General features: G+C 49.9%; 1 protein-coding gene across 1 annotated transcript in view; it reads left to right on the forward strand.

Annotated features, from left to right (window-relative positions):
- ELAVL1 (ELAV like RNA binding protein 1) overlaps positions 1–15,430 on the forward strand; it is a 42,661-nt gene extending 27,231 nt beyond the window's left edge. The window contains exons 4-6 of the mRNA XM_047777257.1: positions 1,350–1,503; positions 6,673–6,898; positions 10,397–15,430. Of these exons, the coding sequence (XP_047633213.1) occupies positions 1,350–1,503; positions 6,673–6,898; positions 10,397–10,721 (705 nt within the window). The 3' untranslated portion in view covers positions 10,722–15,430. The remainder of the gene's footprint in view (positions 1–1,349; positions 1,504–6,672; positions 6,899–10,396) is intronic.
- Positions 15,431–15,663: the final 233 nt, after the last annotated feature.

Genomic DNA, 15,663 nt, shown 5'->3' on the forward strand with positions numbered 1-15,663 from the left:
GTGACTACGCCCAGCTGGCCGGGGAGGCTCTGTGAGGCAGTGCTGTACCTTCCCCAGGTCTTGAACACATCATTGAGTGTCCCCAAAGTGCCTGCACCACAGGCCTCACCAAGGTGCCCCAGGCCTGGATGCAGCACAGGGGAGCTTCCAGGGAATGTCAGCCCCACTATCCTCTGACGCTCACCTCCACAGGCCCCAGTTTCTCTGTGGATGGAGCTGGGTGCACAGTTTCTCCTTTTATTGGCTGTCTCTCCCGCTGGACTGCATTCTGCTTTGCAGGCAAAGGAGATGTCCGTCATCTCCTTTTCTGGGGAATGTCACAGGTGCTTCTCGAATGTTTGGGAGTCAGAAAACACATGAATAAAGTGGTGTGTGTGTGTGTCTCGGCATGTAGGACTACACCCCTGCGCTTCTTGGCAGGCCTGAGCATTGTGAGAACACACCTGTCATCTGTGCTCTTGTGCTGCCTAGTGACACCTGAGAGGTCGTGTTTGTGCCATGTTACGGTCTCAGTTGTGTGACTCCCAGAGAGAACATTCAGCCCAGGTCTGAGGCCGCACCCTTCCTGAGCACACAGTTCTCTGCCTCCTCCTCATTTCCCAGCCTCCTGACTTGGTTCTGACCTCCATGGGTGTGACTGAGTCCTGTCCCCGAGGCCGCCCTCTTGTGAACAGGAGGCTTTGTCCCAGCTGCTACTTCCCAGCAGGGCTCTGGCCTTGTTCCCATCTCTTTGACCTGCAGGGTCCACACAGCCATCACCCCAACCTGGGAGAGCACCAAAGACCTTTCCTTGCCATGAGCCCCACATGCTTGCATCATTTTATCTAAGCTACTGTAAAAGTTCCTTTTAGCCTTCAGTTTTGCTAAACATAAACCCCCAAAGCATGGTGCCATTTAATGTTGAATACTTGCGTGTGCTTCCCCCAACACTGGGGCCCTGTCTGGGCTCCTGTGGCGAGCTTGCCTGTTGGCAGATGGGTGTCACACTCCCAGCAGCACCCAGGTGCCTCACAGGCAGGACCAGGTGCCATTCCCAGCCAGGGTCATGGTCCAGAGAGGCCTAAGACCATGGTAGGAGAACAGGCAGCAGGGGTGGTCTCCCTGCCCTGCCACCAATCAGCTGTGAACCCTCTGACTCTGCTGAAATGGTAATGTCTGCCTCATCAGGGCAAACGCTCGGGCCCCTGCTTGGCCTATAGAGAGCTGCCCACACAGGCTGCTGCAGTTGACGACATTTGCGTGACCTCCTTCCATGGGGTTGGCTTTTCCTCACTCAAAAATTTAACACACTTCCTTGATGCTTTGGTCACACACCTGCCCTAACACCAGCAAGCGCTTTTGTTTTCAAGGTGTCGTATGCTCGCCCAAGCTCAGAGGTCATCAAAGATGCCAACTTGTATATCAGCGGGCTTCCGAGGACCATGACCCAGAAGGACGTGGAGGACATGTTCTCTCCGTTTGGACGAATCATCAACTCTCGGGTCCTCGTGGATCAGACCACAGGTACGGCAAGTGCCCGGGACACAGTGAGGTTTTCCTCCAGGCCCGGGCCAGGCCTTCTAGAGAAGATAGATCTTTTTGATCTTAAATGTCATTAGTTACTCCCCCAGTGAGGACAGAAGATACTGGCTTTTGTTTTATGAGGCTGGGGAGGTAAAATGGCTAAGAGCAGCCCCTGACATAAAACGTTAGGCCAGTCTTTTTTGGTGAAAACACCAAGAGATTCTGGCACTTCCTGCAGGCACCCACGTGTCCCAGCCTGACCTCGAAGGTTGCCTTTCTTTCTGCAGGCAGTGGTGTGTGTGTGAGGCAGTCCATACTCGAGGTCCAGAGGCTCCAGAGTCCCCACCTTCTACTGCCCCAAGGCTCCGAGGGTGACTGTTTCTGAGGAGCTGTTCCTCAGTCTCCTTGGTTTCGATGCACCCTCTCGGGCACCACATTGAAAACTCAGAGCTCAGTGCCAGTGCCTTGCTCCTGCTGGTAATTCCCGTGACTTCACCAGCCCCTCTCTGGTCCTCTCGGCTCAGGACAGGAGCAGCGTGGGCCCCAGGCTTTGTCTGAAGCAGCCAGGCACCGCTGAGCTGAGCCCCCCCAAGGCAGCCCCTCACTGTGCGGCCACCTCCCCCCTGGCTTCAGCCCCAGCCTGGCTCCATCTTGGGAGCAGTGACCTTAGATGGCCCTGCTCTGGGGTTCCTCGGCTCTGTTCTCAGCAGGAGTGGGAATTTGCTGACAAACTAGAAAGAAAGATTGCTGCTCACGGAGTTCAGTGAAGCTGGCGGAATTGTCTGCGGTTGATTTTTGTTCCTCCCACACTGTGTTCACCGCCCCCTTGGCTGAGGTAGTCAGACAAACACTGGGTCGTTGGGCCTCAGGCAGTCGTAGCTCTGAGGTGACCTCCCCTTTGAGACTAACAGCACCCCAGGAGGCTGCAGGCGGGCAGGGCCTTCTCGGCCTATGACAGGCGGGGGTGGAGGTGTGCGCACATTTTTCTGCATTCCCCCCCGCCCCACGCTGTGTGCTTTGGGACCCACAGTCTTGTCATCTGCTCTCCCTTTTCCTGTCCCAGCTGTGGAAGCTTGGCTTCGTCCTGCCTGCAACCCAAGGCCGCAGTCGTGGGCTGGGACCTGACCTGGAGAGGTGTGGACAGGACTCAGGGGCCTGAGGAGAAGGACTTCTTAAGAGTGGTCCCTAGATGCAGGTCGTAGGCATTTGGTGGCAGCTATGGGTATCCCTGTAGCCCGGTGCAGTCACGCACTCTGACTTCAAGCTGTGCCGGAAAGACATGGACCCCATGCACCCGGCCATCTTCATTCTGCATTTAGACTCTGGGGTGGGGGGTGTCGTAAAGGGAAGATGCCATATACTTGGCTGTAAGCCCCTGATCAGCCCCAGAGTGGCTTCCTATGGTCCCTAAAGTCCCCCTTCCTTATCTTCAAGTTCCAGCTGAGAGTGATCCAGTCGGCTGGTCAGCGCATGTATTTATTCCCAGCCCCACCGGCCTAGAAGCATGTGAGTGGGCTGTCTAGAGACCTGGAGCAGGTGATCACCCACCCACATTCCACCTCCTGGCCCTGCTTTTTCCTGATGCTGTGTGTACAGCTATGCCTGTGCTCGTCTCTCTAACCCAGCACCCCCCAGCAGGGCCCAGTTCTTAAGTTGGAGTCTTCTGTCCCATGTCCCCATCCCCACCCCTGCCCTGAGAACACGCTTCCGGACATGTAGCTTTTGTACCCACCATCATGAGGGAGGTCCTTCCCGCAGACAGTGCCCTCGCCCATTTCCTGGGGATTTTGCCTCCTTTCCCTCTGCAAGGCTGGTGCATCCCAGAGTTTGGGGGCACCTCGGGGTGGCCTCCCAGGGTCAGCATTGAGCACAGGGTTGTGACTTCAGGCCTCCTCGCCAGCTTCTGCCACTTCAGCAAAGGAACTGGGACCCCTAGCCTACATGGCTATCTGTCTTCAGGAGCTTCGTGAGAGGGCGGGGGAAGGAGGCCATGGGGGGTCCCAGGGGCTTCTCCCTCTCTACAGCCCTCCCCTCGCCCCAGGTGTCAAACTGGAGGGTAAAAAGGTGAGCCACAGGACTGTGGGCTTCCGTTCCCTCTCTCTGCTCCAGAGGAGGCCACCGGGGCCCTGTGGACCCAGGGCGGCAGGCAGAGAATGGCGTGGTGAGCACGTTCGTGCATCAAGTTTACCTTCGTATGTTGTGCTTTTCATAAAGAAACAGGAAAATGCTCTTAAAAAGTCTTAACCTCCTGAGCTGACAAAACTTTTATTTTTAATTTCTTTGCTTCTTTATACATTTTAATTGTGAGATGAATAGTTGACTCATCTAGAGATTGCCGTTTATCGGTCTCTTTTAGAATCAAGAAAAAGTCTAAAAACCCTTGGAAAAAACACAGCCATGAGTTCCTATTGTGGCTCAGTGGTAATGAACCCAACTAGTATGCATGAGGACTTGGGTTCGATCCCTGTTCTTACTCAGTGGGCTAAGGATCCAGCATTGTTGGGTGCTGCAGATGGTAGCAGATGTGGCTCAGATCTGGTGTGGCTGTGGCTGTGGCGTAGTCTGGCAGCTACAGCTCTGCTTAGACCCATCGCCTGGGAACCTCCATATGCTGAGGATGTGCCCTGCGCCCCCCCCCCCCCCCCCCCCCGCAAAAACAAAAAAAAAAAAAGCTGCAGCCATCCTCAAAAAGTATACGTTCATCAAATCATTAAGTGAGTTTATATCCCTCACTTTAAATAACATTCTCTTGTTCTTATTCAGGTTTTCTTCATTTCACTCAGGTGGTTTTCATTTGATAATCATTTTACAAAGCCAAACAGGGAAAGCACACTTGCACACACTCTCTCTACTTGATCACAGGGTCTTTATAAGTAGAGTGGCACCGTCGTCTTCTGCAGGCAGCTTTCTGGAGAAGCCAGCCAGCCACAGCTTCCAGCAGTATTTGCCTGCAGTTAGATTTCATTCAGTTCCCCAGCTGTCTAAGCTGTCGTTGGTGCCATACATAGAATAAAAACAGTGTAATCCAATTACCTGTTTTCAGATGTTCCTTCTGAGCTGAATTTTTTTTTTTTTTTTTTTTGCTATTTCTTGGGCCACTCCCGCGGCATATGGAGGTTCCCAGGCTAGGGGTCGAATCGGAGCTGTAGCCGCTGGCCTCCTCCAGAGCCACAGCAACGCAGGATCCGAGCCACGTCTGCAACCTATACCACAGCTCATGGCAACGCCGGATCGTTAACCCACTGAGCAAGGGCAGGGACCAAACCCGCAACCTCATGGTTCCTAGTCATATTCGTCTCTGCTGCACCAAAACGGGAACTCCGGCTCTGTCAATTTTAAGTTCATATTTAAACAGTCATGGAGCCAATGTGGGGAGGCCTCCCATGGTCCTGTCCATGCTCATGCTGGAGGTGCCACCAGAAGAGGAAGTTTTCCAGTTGGAGAGTTGGAGTATGTGCTGTAGGACTAGGCAGGGGTGTCCACGGTATGTTACAGTTGTAAAGGAAGATCCCTGCCCCAAGGGCCCCTTACTGCTCGCTCTCTGCCTGTCCAAATGGGGCCTGCAGTGTCACATCCAAGTCAGGACAGAGCATGGGATTCTAGACCCAGAAGAGGGTGATGGCACCTTGCAATGACGGTTGTCATCTCTGCACCTGCCTGGTGTGCCTGAGTCTTTCTGAGGCCTTAGGGCCAGCTGGAAAGACCCATGCCCTGTGCCCATCCTGGGGACCACTGATGGACCCTGTGGGAGATGGTGAGGGAAAGTGCCAGGACATGGGAGCTGACTGGGGGATGTTTCTCCCACCCACTTAGCCGGCCGCCCGAGGCCCTGGGCTCTTCTGCTCTGATCATTGTCATTCACCATGTGCTAAAGGCTTATATCTAGAGAAGAAAATGCAACTTAGGAGAGTCTGTGACAGGCAGTGGCCAACAAGAGTCCAGGGTAGGACCATCTCCCTGACCAGGGCATACCATGCCTCCAGCCCAGGCTGGCCCTCAGCTGCCACCTTCACATTTGACCCATTTCTTCTCCCCAGAGGAGCCGGTCCTTTTCCGTGGCTCTGCACCCTCACTCCAGCCCCACTCCGTTCCTCAAGTTCTTTGAGAGATGAGGGCCCCCCATCATTTCCCCCAGACCCAGAACGTGGACACATGGGAAGTGGAGAGTGACTGAGCCTTCCCACTTCTGGTTTGCTTGGGTCTCACACTTTGTAGGGTTGACCTGACCCTGCCTTCAGCAGGTGGGCCTTGGACTTAGGTAGCCTGGTCCCGGGCCACGTTCTTACTCTGTTAAGGGGTGGGGTTACAGCAGGACCGGGGGTTACCTTTGGGTGGCTCAGTCCAGGTGTCAAGAGAAGGTGCTCTCCCAAGGCAGCTGGAAGCAGTGACAGGGCCCTGGCCCTTCCCACGCAGGTATGGAGCGGGCCCGAGGCAGGGACCTTTAGGCCTCCAGGGAGTCTGTGGGTGAGGGTCAGCAGCGTTGTGTGTGCCTGAGCAGTTTTCTCAGAAGAGATCGAGTGGCCTCACTTGATTCTGGGGGCAATTTGGGGCTCACAGGAGGTACCACGACCTTGCAGAGGAATGTCCAAGAGGTGAGTGAGGTGTTGTGGCAGGAAAGAGCTGTCAGTGGTGAGGCTTGGTTACTAAGTCGCCACACCCTTCAGGGATGAAGGAGGCTGAGCAAACGGGGACTTGGTCAGGCCAGCCGGGAGGGTAACAGGCTGTGAAGGCCTGACTGGGGTAGGAGCCTGGTGGTCAGGCAGGCCAGGGAGGGGGCGCCCAAGAGCCCAGGGAGAATTCCTTGTTGCCTGCCCGCTCCTCAGCATGCCAAGCATCCATGCTGCAGGGAGCACCTGGCAGCGAAGTAGTGATGGAGGATATAATCTCTTCTAAGAGGGATTTGGGGTGTCTGTCAAAGTATCTTGACGCTGAGACTGGAGTCGTTGCTTCAACTCAGAAGAAAGTCTGAAACCTTAATCTTTTATTAGTCGTCGTTTTTCATTTGCTCATGTTTCCATATTTAGGTTTAATTTTTGTTTATCTCAATAACCAAGCATCCAGTTTGAACCACAGTAAGCTGACTGACTTGACCTTTGCTTTTCAGTTTTAAAAAGATCAATCCTTGCATTTTTTTCCCCCTAACTCCATTTTTGTTGATTTGTTAAAAAGGTTTGTCCAGAGGGGTTGCGTTTATCCGGTTTGACAAACGGTCGGAAGCAGAAGAGGCAATTACCAGTTTCAATGGTCATAAACCCCCAGGTTCCTCCGAGCCCATTACAGTGAAATTTGCAGCCAATCCCAACCAGAACAAAAACGTGGCGCTGCTGTCCCAGCTGTACCACTCGCCAGCTAGACGGTTCGGAGGCCCCGTGCATCACCAGGCGCAGAGATTCAGGTGGGTCAGGAGGGCGGCGCTCTTCCCACCATGGCTGAAGGCACCCTTTTCAGCCGTGCAGAGCCCTGGGTGCACTGGGCTGATCATATCAGAAAGTCGTACTCACAACCATTTTGCGTCTCTGTGTCCCCCACCTGCCTCAGAAAGATATCTGTATGAAAGCAGTTTATTTCCATTCGAGCATTGTCTTTAACTGGAATAAGAAAGATGATGCAGGAGTTCCCATTGTGGCTCAGTGGTAAGGAACCCTACTAGTATCCATGAGGATGGGGGTTCAGTCCCTGGCCTGACTCTGTGGGTTAAGGATCTGGCATTGCTGTGAGCTGTGGTGTAGGTCACAGATGTGGCTGGGATCCCATGTTGCTGTGGCTGTGGTGTAGGCTGACAGCTGCAGCTCCGATTCAACCCATAGCCTAAGAATGTGTCCATATGCCATGGGTGCGGCCCTAAACACACACACACACACCCCCACACCCCCACCCACCCACCCACAATGGTGCAGCTCCTAGTGACATGCGAGTGGACCCATGAGTTTAAAGATATCATCTATATCTAGGAAAGAAAAGAGGCAGCCTTAAGGGCCATTCTCCTTCCAGCTTTTTGAACAGGTTTTAGACATTCGATCAGCAGCCTTAAGGCAAACCTTTCTCATACACCTACCTCATGGAGTCATTTGGTGTTTTACTAGTACATGCCTCTGTTCTAGAGGTGAACCGTTTTCCTACCTCCCTTAATCTTTCCATATAGAATTATTCTAGTTGCCCGGATCTAGTACAATGGACACAAGTAGAGTCTAAACTCAAGTGCGTTATTGCCTTGTGAACAGCCAAGATCCCAATGTAGGGCTATTCTGTTTGGTTCCCAGCAGAACCTCAAGCAGTGGCATGAGGGCGCGTCTTAGGTATATTAAGGATTTTTCTCTGTGACTTTTCAGGTTTCCCATCTGTGTTGTAAGCAATGAGGTTGGGTAGCACCCTGCTTAATTCCACAGATGCCGTTTTTTGAAGGGTTTTTTTTTTTTTTTCCTTTTTAGGACCACACCAGCAGCATATGGAAGTTCCCAGACTAAGGGTCTAATTGGAGCTGCAGCTGCCAGCCTACACCGCAACCACAGCAACATGGGATCTGAGCCATGTCCATGACCTATACCACAGCTTATGGCAACGCCAACCCACTGAACGAGGCCAGGGATTGAACATGCATCCTCACGGATACTAGTCCGATTCGTTTCCGCTGAGCCACAATGGAAACTCCCCAGTTTTTTGAATTCTTATTTTCACAGTCCAGTAATCCAGAGCTCTCAGCTCGGCTCAGGTTCCAAAGCTGGTTTTCCTTCATTGTCTTAATCTGGTTTATAGGAGAGGCAGGGGAAGCATCTTTGGACAGAAGTGAGCTAAAATCCAGCTTCGAAAAGCAGATAGCACGGTCCGCATCACTGCTGATCAGGTGGATGTGTGGGCAGCCAAGTTCAGTGAGTTTTACCCAGTAACTCAGGCAAACTGGGAAGCTTAGCGGAGGGAAAGGGGAGAAGGGAAGTGCAGAGGAGGTCAGGCAAGAGAAGGATCGTGACTTCCAGAGAGAGAAGGAAGGGGGTGAGAGGGAGGTTTTGCCACCAGAAGGCAGACTAAGCTAAGAATAAGAGAAAGCAGGACCCAGAAGAGGAGAGGGTTTGCACATCAGGAAAAGCCCCCAAATCAAGGACGGGTCAGTTCTCCTTTTGTACCATCAGAGGAAAGAATGGGGGTGGGTTTCACGATAGTGGAGATAAAAGAAATCAGCTCCAAGCAAGCAGCAGGAGAAAACTCACAAGAATGAATAAGAATGAGAGTCGGCTCAATAAAAAACAGTAAAATATTGCCTCAGGTTATTTTCAGTATAATAGCTACATAAAGATTTAGTTAACTACAATAAATTGGGTCCAGAGCCTACAAAACTTGAAGGAAATGAAGTCATAATCTCTTTCCGGCTCTTACTGAAAAGCAGCTCATGCAGATGCATGGGTGCCTCTTCCCACCCCCATTTCAGTGATACTGTGGTCACTGACCAGCCACCTGAGTCCTTCTTCCAATTCAGACATCTGGTACAGACAGTTTAAAATTATTCTCCCCAGTTCAAAACTGTGGCACATAATGTGTTTTGATTGTTCTGTACCTGCATTGACAATAACCGTTGGGTCAGTGGGCTGCGCCTCAGAGGATGGCCTCTCTTGTCCCTGACCCAGAGAGTCATTCTGTGTAGTGAGGCTTGAGGGCACCTTACTCACCCCTGGATCAGACCCTTGACTGGAAGCCGATTTTGTTCTGGAGCAGGTAACACTTCTCCGATTGTATCATGTGGCTTCATAGGTGCTGTATGGTGCGTGAGTATTCTTAAATTGACCCTACGACTGTAAACTTTTCAGTTTGTGAAACATCTAGAGGGCCACGTGGCTTCAATAACAGTTTTATCATCTCCCTTAATCCTTACTGCAATGGCCACAATTTGTAGAAGTCTTAGGTTTGATGTGACTGAGAGTGTCGCTTTGAAAAAGGTCCCACATTTTTGGTAACGTTTGACGAACTTGCAGTCCACAGCCCTCAGTGCGAGCCCTGGCCCTTCAGCAATGGAAAGTTATCCAGAGCTGTACCATGCCTGCAGTGGCCCTTCCAGGAGTGCGCTGTATCCAGACACTGCTCGGCTGTGAACCCTCAGAGAGGGAGGGTCACGGTGGGGGGGTGGGGGTATAAAATGCAGAGAAAGAAAAGAAAAAAATCCAGCCCGCCCCATCCCAACACACATACATACCCAGACATAGAGGATAAGGAAGGGTTTCCTCCGTGGAGAGCTGGGAGTGTAACGGCACCCAGGAGGACGTGGAAAAGCTTCCATCCTTTAAAATGTGGGCGGTACAGGTGTGACTAAACAGGACCCCCTCCCCCAGCAGGAGGGGTGGACAGAGCGGCTGCTCAGGGCCACTGACAGGCCATCACTCTGAGGGAGGTGTGTTGAGGCTCTGACCCTCTGCAGGCAGCAGATGTCTCTCCTCAGAGTCACTCCCTAGACAGCAGGGAGCCCGCGCCCTCCCTCTGCCACCATGTTGAATTCCTCGCAGTTTAAAAATCCCGATCACCAAGTTCCTGTTATATATAGCTCAGCAGGTTAATGAACCCGACTAGTATCCATGAGGATGGGGGTTCAATCCCTGGCCTCACTCAGTGGGTTAAGGATCCGGCATTGCCACAAGTTGCAGTGTAGGTCACAGATGTTGCTCAGATCTGGTGTCACTGTGGCTGTGGCGTAGGTCAGCAGCTGCAGCTCAGGTTCCACCCCTAGCCTGGAAACTTCCATATGCTGCAAGTGCGACCCAAAAAAGAAAAAAAAATTTTTTTAAATCCTGATTGCAACCAAGGGGGGGGAGGTGTGCCAGCCCAAGCGCCTCACCTGCGCCGAATGTCAGTCCCCATCAGCACACTGGCCCACACTGACCTTGACCTGAATGCTGTGCTCTCTGTTTGCTAGGTTCTCCCCTATGGGTGTAGATCACATGAGTGGGCTTTCTGGTGTCAATGTCCCAGGCAACGCTTCTTCGGGCTGGTGCATCTTCATCTACAACCTGGGTCAAGATGCCGATGAGGGAATCCTCTGGCAGATGTTTGGCCCCTTTGGTGCCGTTACCAATGTGAAAGTGATTCGCGACTTCAACACCAACAAGTGCAAAGGCTTTGGTTTTGTGACCATGACAAACTATGAAGAAGCCTCGATGGCCATAGCAAGTCTGAACGGCTACCGTCTGGGGGACAAAATCTTACAGGTTTCCTTCAAAACCAACAAGTCCCACAAATAACTCGCTCATGCTTTTTTTGTACGGAATAGATAATTAAGAGTGAAGAAGTTGAAACTTTTTTTGTTAGTGTACAACTCATTTTGCGCCAATTTTCACAAGTGTTTGTCTTAGTCTAAATGAGAAGTGAAAAGGTTTTTATACTCTGGGATGCAACCGACATGTTCAAATGTTTGAAATCCCACAATGTTAGACCAATTTTAAGTTTCTTAAGTTATTTCCTTTAAAATATATATTAAACAGAAATCTAAGTAGACTGCATTGACTAGCCAGTCCCTCGGGATGGTGGTGAAACTGAAGCATGCTTTAACTTCTGAGACTGTCTAACACGCGTTTCATTCGATGTTTCCACAAACTGGATAGACACAAACACACAAAAGAAATGACCTTTTTAGTTTTTAAACGAAAGATGTTAGACAGATGCTGAGTGTGTGTTTTTCTCAACCGCTTCAACATTTTAAGCGATTTCTGCTTTGGTTGACAGGAAATTGCTTTCCCAAGCAGGTCCCAATGCCACCTCCTGCTCACTCAGCCGAGGGGCCCTGGCAGTGGCAGTGGGTCTGTCTGCCGTGGGCCACCACCGGGGAGGGGGGCGGGGCCGCACACCAGGCTGGGCCAGGCCCTGCAGAGGACACAAGAGGGTTTCGTTAAGCCCAGGCGCCAATGGGAATGGACCAAAGAGTTTCAGGGAAACTCCAGTATATTCCAGAGTCAGACCTAAGCTCCAGGCACGCCTGAAGACGTATTGCTATTCTGACATCCCGAATTTCTGTCCACACATTGCATGCACGGTGCCCCCACACGTCGGATACTGTTGTTCACAATCATTTCTCCAGTTTCCAAGAGCATTGAACACAGCTCGAATGCGTAAGATAGCTCTATTTTTTAATGACACAGAAACATTTGAGCATTGTATTTCTCGCATCCCTTCTCGTGAGCGCTAGACTTTTTTCTATTTTAGTCGGGTTTTGTTTTGAAAACTTTGCTTTCGTATGAACACTCAGCAGAAAAGTACTTAACTTCCTGCCAGTTACCTATTAACAAAAAAAGAAAAAAAAAAAACCCTTTGATTTGTAGTTTTAAAGATTAACCCTCAAAGTTCTCTTCATAACTGCCTTGACATTTTGGGTTGTTCTGTTCTGTTAATTTTCTTTTGCTTTTTTGTGTTTTTTGTTTGTTTTTACTTTTGCATTTAAGACCATTAAATTTGATTTTGTTTTGCTCGAATTTTGTTTTGTTTTTTATTTTACCTTTTCTTTCTTTTTGGCTAGGTAAGGTACAGACGGCCCAGCATTCAGGGAGGATTTATAGGATCTTAAGAAACAAATAGACTTGCCTCAAGACAAAAGCATTTACAATTTTGTGACGTTAGGATTGTGCCGTCACAGGTGGTGTATTTTAAAATGGGGAGCCAGCAGGGAGAGTCTGAGAGAGGGCCTGAGAAGTAAGTGGGCAGGGCCCGACCTCTGGCCAACTCCTCAGGAGCGTGATCTGATTTTTATAAATCACTAGTGTACAAGAGAATCGAAAACAGGATGGCTTAGTACCAGCAGTTTTTAACCTTGACATGAGACTAAAAACATGTAACGATAGGCTGTTTTTTAGTTATTGGTATTATGGAATTGTGGCATTACTTATTTATCTGTCTATTTATTTAAGTGGAAAACATTGGGCAGTAGGCACAGCCTACCCCAGAGTGGGTCCATGTCCGAGAAACCCCTGGACAATTTGAGGCTGCCTGTCCCTGATGCACCCCCACAACCCCATACTTCATTGAGGGGCTGCCGGCTACTTGCATTATCCTCCCGAATTTACAGTGTTGCCACGTTCTCTTCGCAAAAGGGGTCAAGTACACACCTCGAGGCCTTGTCTCATAAGTTGGCCAAGTGCCCATAGAGGACCTCCTTCCTCCAGCAGAATGTTCCAGATGCTAGGTCAAAGCCAGCTTACGTGCCTCCTTCTGGAACCAAGGCCCATTTGTTTGCCCGGATTCAACACAAAACAGGGTCCCTGCTCTGTGTGCCCCAGAGCGCTCTTCCCCACCAGGACTGGAAAAATAGGCCCTGTAGGCTGTGCTAGCCTCGGGCCAACATCTTCCCAGCAAAGATGAGATTCCCAGTTCTGAGGGACCCTAAGTCTCCTCGCTGACACCCATTCCAGCCAGCCCTCACTAGTGTCAATTTCCTAGGAGCAGTCTGTCCGAGGCATAAACTGTAGTGACGGGCTCACAGCCGGCACCGAAGCTTCTCTCCTCCCTCTGTTGTATTGGAATCATATTGATTATCCTGATGCTGGCGCAGACGGGAAGGAAACGTGAAGTACATAGGGACCTTTAAAAGTCGCCTAGTTTCTCAGTAAAATTCTCATGTTACGTGATCCCCACTCTTTGAACAGACTTCTAGCCAAAAACTCCAGTGTGTTTCTTTGGGAGTTTTGCAAGTGTGGGGGAGGATTTTGCCTTTGACATGTTACTCCTGAAAAGTAATTGTCACTCCCGGGGAAGCGCCAGATGCTAGCCCTGTATCCGAAAATTTCATTGTCATCTTCTCTGGGCTGGTTTGCAAAAGGAAGGTCCCATTTTTTTTTAAGTCACAATTCGAAAGAAAATATTTTTTAAAAATTTTTACGTAGATCAGTCATATTTGTATTTCATAAGATGAGTGCTCACCTTTTATTTGGAAATTTCGATCAGAAAGAATTAAGAGTAGATGATTTTAATTGATCCAAAGTTTAGTTTGGTACTTAAATACCAAAGAAGCTTTGATTGAATACTCCTTTGGCCTCTGTAACTTCCCCTGATAGTTGTTCACTAAGCAGCTCTGAATTTATGAACCTGGTTCCAGTTGAATTATCCATTCTTTACCCTTCGGCTTTGCCTTTCTTTAGCTTTTCGATATAACATGCCAAGCTGTGGTTTTCTGCACTGGCTGTGCCTCTAGTCACACGTCCAGTGACCGGGACTCTCCCCCCACCCGCAGTCACCCTCTTGCCAGAATAGCTGAAAGCTGGGCTTTCTCATGGGCAGATGGTGCCGGGTGGGTTTCACCTTCTTTATTTCCTGAAGGTGAGTCTTTCCCTTGCCAAGGGCAGCTGCCTTAACCTCTGAGAGCCTGCACTTGGTGTTAGACCCAGTGCCCAGGGTCTGAACCTTGCTGCTTTAAGAGCCGGCACCTCCACGCTGGCAGCTGGCGGGGAGCCCTGCTAGACCAGACAGACAAATGAATCCCGAGACAGTTACTGGCAATAACTTATCCTGGTTTGCCTCCAGACGAAGGCCATGGACTGACCCCATCCTGCTGTTGGCCTTGAAAATCCGAGTTAACATCTCCCAGCTGTCCCAGTTCCCACCCTCAGCCCAACTGGACCTCTCTGTGCTCTTTGCAGCCTTCCTGGGCTGGGTCACAGAGAATGAGAATAAGCTGCCAAGGGCCTCTCTTTCCCAACCCCCACCCCAGCCCTCCACCTGAACTCTTTCCCGCCTTCCCCAGGACCTGTGGCACCTCCTGGGACCTGAGGCAGCTCCTCAGGAAACACCTCCTGCTGCTTTTCAGATCCCCAGGCCTGGCCCCCAACCACAGTCACCAGTGCTTTCCGCTGAGTGGTGTTGAGAACTGACACTTTCTCAGGATAGCGGTAGGACCTGCTGCCGGTTCGCATCTCCACACCTTTTGGTTTGCCTCGGGCTTCTGATGATTGTGTTTTCCCACAACCCTCTGGTGACAGAGTTCAGTTCTCCACTTGGTCATTAAAATCACAAAAATCACTCCTTGTAATTCCCGCGAGGACCTCAGTTAGGCTGACTGATGGTTGGAGCAGCGCCTCAGGAGGACTGTTTGACTTCCACCCGGAGAAAAGGCTTGTCCGTTGGTTGGGGGGCCACCTCTTTACCGTGTAACGTTCCGTTTACAGTGACTTGCTCTGGGGGGCACTTTACCACCTGGTTCCCGTGTTGTACAGTAGATGGCTAGACATTTTGTATATTAGTGTGTTTTAAGTTATTGATTTGTTTTATATAAAATAATTTATTTTTCAGGTACCATTTTTCATTTTAACTTTGTTTTTACCTGGGTTTGTTTTCAATAAAGTATGACACTGCTGTCCAAAAGTCAACAATAAAATGAATCCCATTGTGTTCTTTGGAGGATGCTTATGTAACTAGCTTTTTTTTTTTTTTTGGATTTTCAGAAAGAACAAAAAGTCCTTCTCAGTTTTCCATCTCCCCAGTTTGCCTTTTTATTCTTGTGAATAAATGTTCTTTAGTGTTTTAGGAGGAAAAAGCAAACCTAGATTTTGATAATCCAGAAGATTTCAGATTAATAAAGAAGCTTTGAAAGAAGACCATTTTTCAAAATTTTAGTGAAGTGTGAATATTTTTTGTCAATGGCTTTCTCAAAGAGAATGAAACTTTTGCACCATTTTCAGAGTTTTTATAGAGATGCCAAATTGATATATTTACATGTAATGGAAACATGAAAAAGTTTTATTAAACAATTGTTCATAGCTGTGTAGACATTTTAATTCAGTTTCCAAAGCTCTCAAAGTGTATTTTTGGAGTACGGAGTGGTAATGGTTTGGGGTGTCACAATTCCAAACGACTCGATTGTCCAAATACTTAGTTCTTTTCACAGGTATCAGGTTTGTGTTAAACACTGTATGTTAACTATGACTGGAATTCTGTGATATTTTGGTAATAAATGAAGTGGGATCGTTGAGATGTGGTGGTGTAGGGGTGATGGTGTGTAACTCTTAAGCAGCCATTGCTGAGTGAAGCACCAGCCAGGGCTGCAGCGACTGCCTCCTTCCTAGGTAAGCGTGGGCTGCCCCTCGCCAAGCTCTGTGCCAGGTCATGGCCTTGACCCACACTGAGGGGAGGGAGACAGCCCAGCCCAGGGATGGAGGGAAGGCACCAGGACACGCTCTGTGAGCCCTCCCCAATGGCCCTCTG

This window comes from Phacochoerus africanus, chromosome 4, assembly GCF_016906955.1.
Source record: "Phacochoerus africanus isolate WHEZ1 chromosome 4, ROS_Pafr_v1, whole genome shotgun sequence".
Taxonomy (NCBI): Eukaryota; Metazoa; Chordata; class Mammalia; order Artiodactyla; family Suidae; genus Phacochoerus; species Phacochoerus africanus.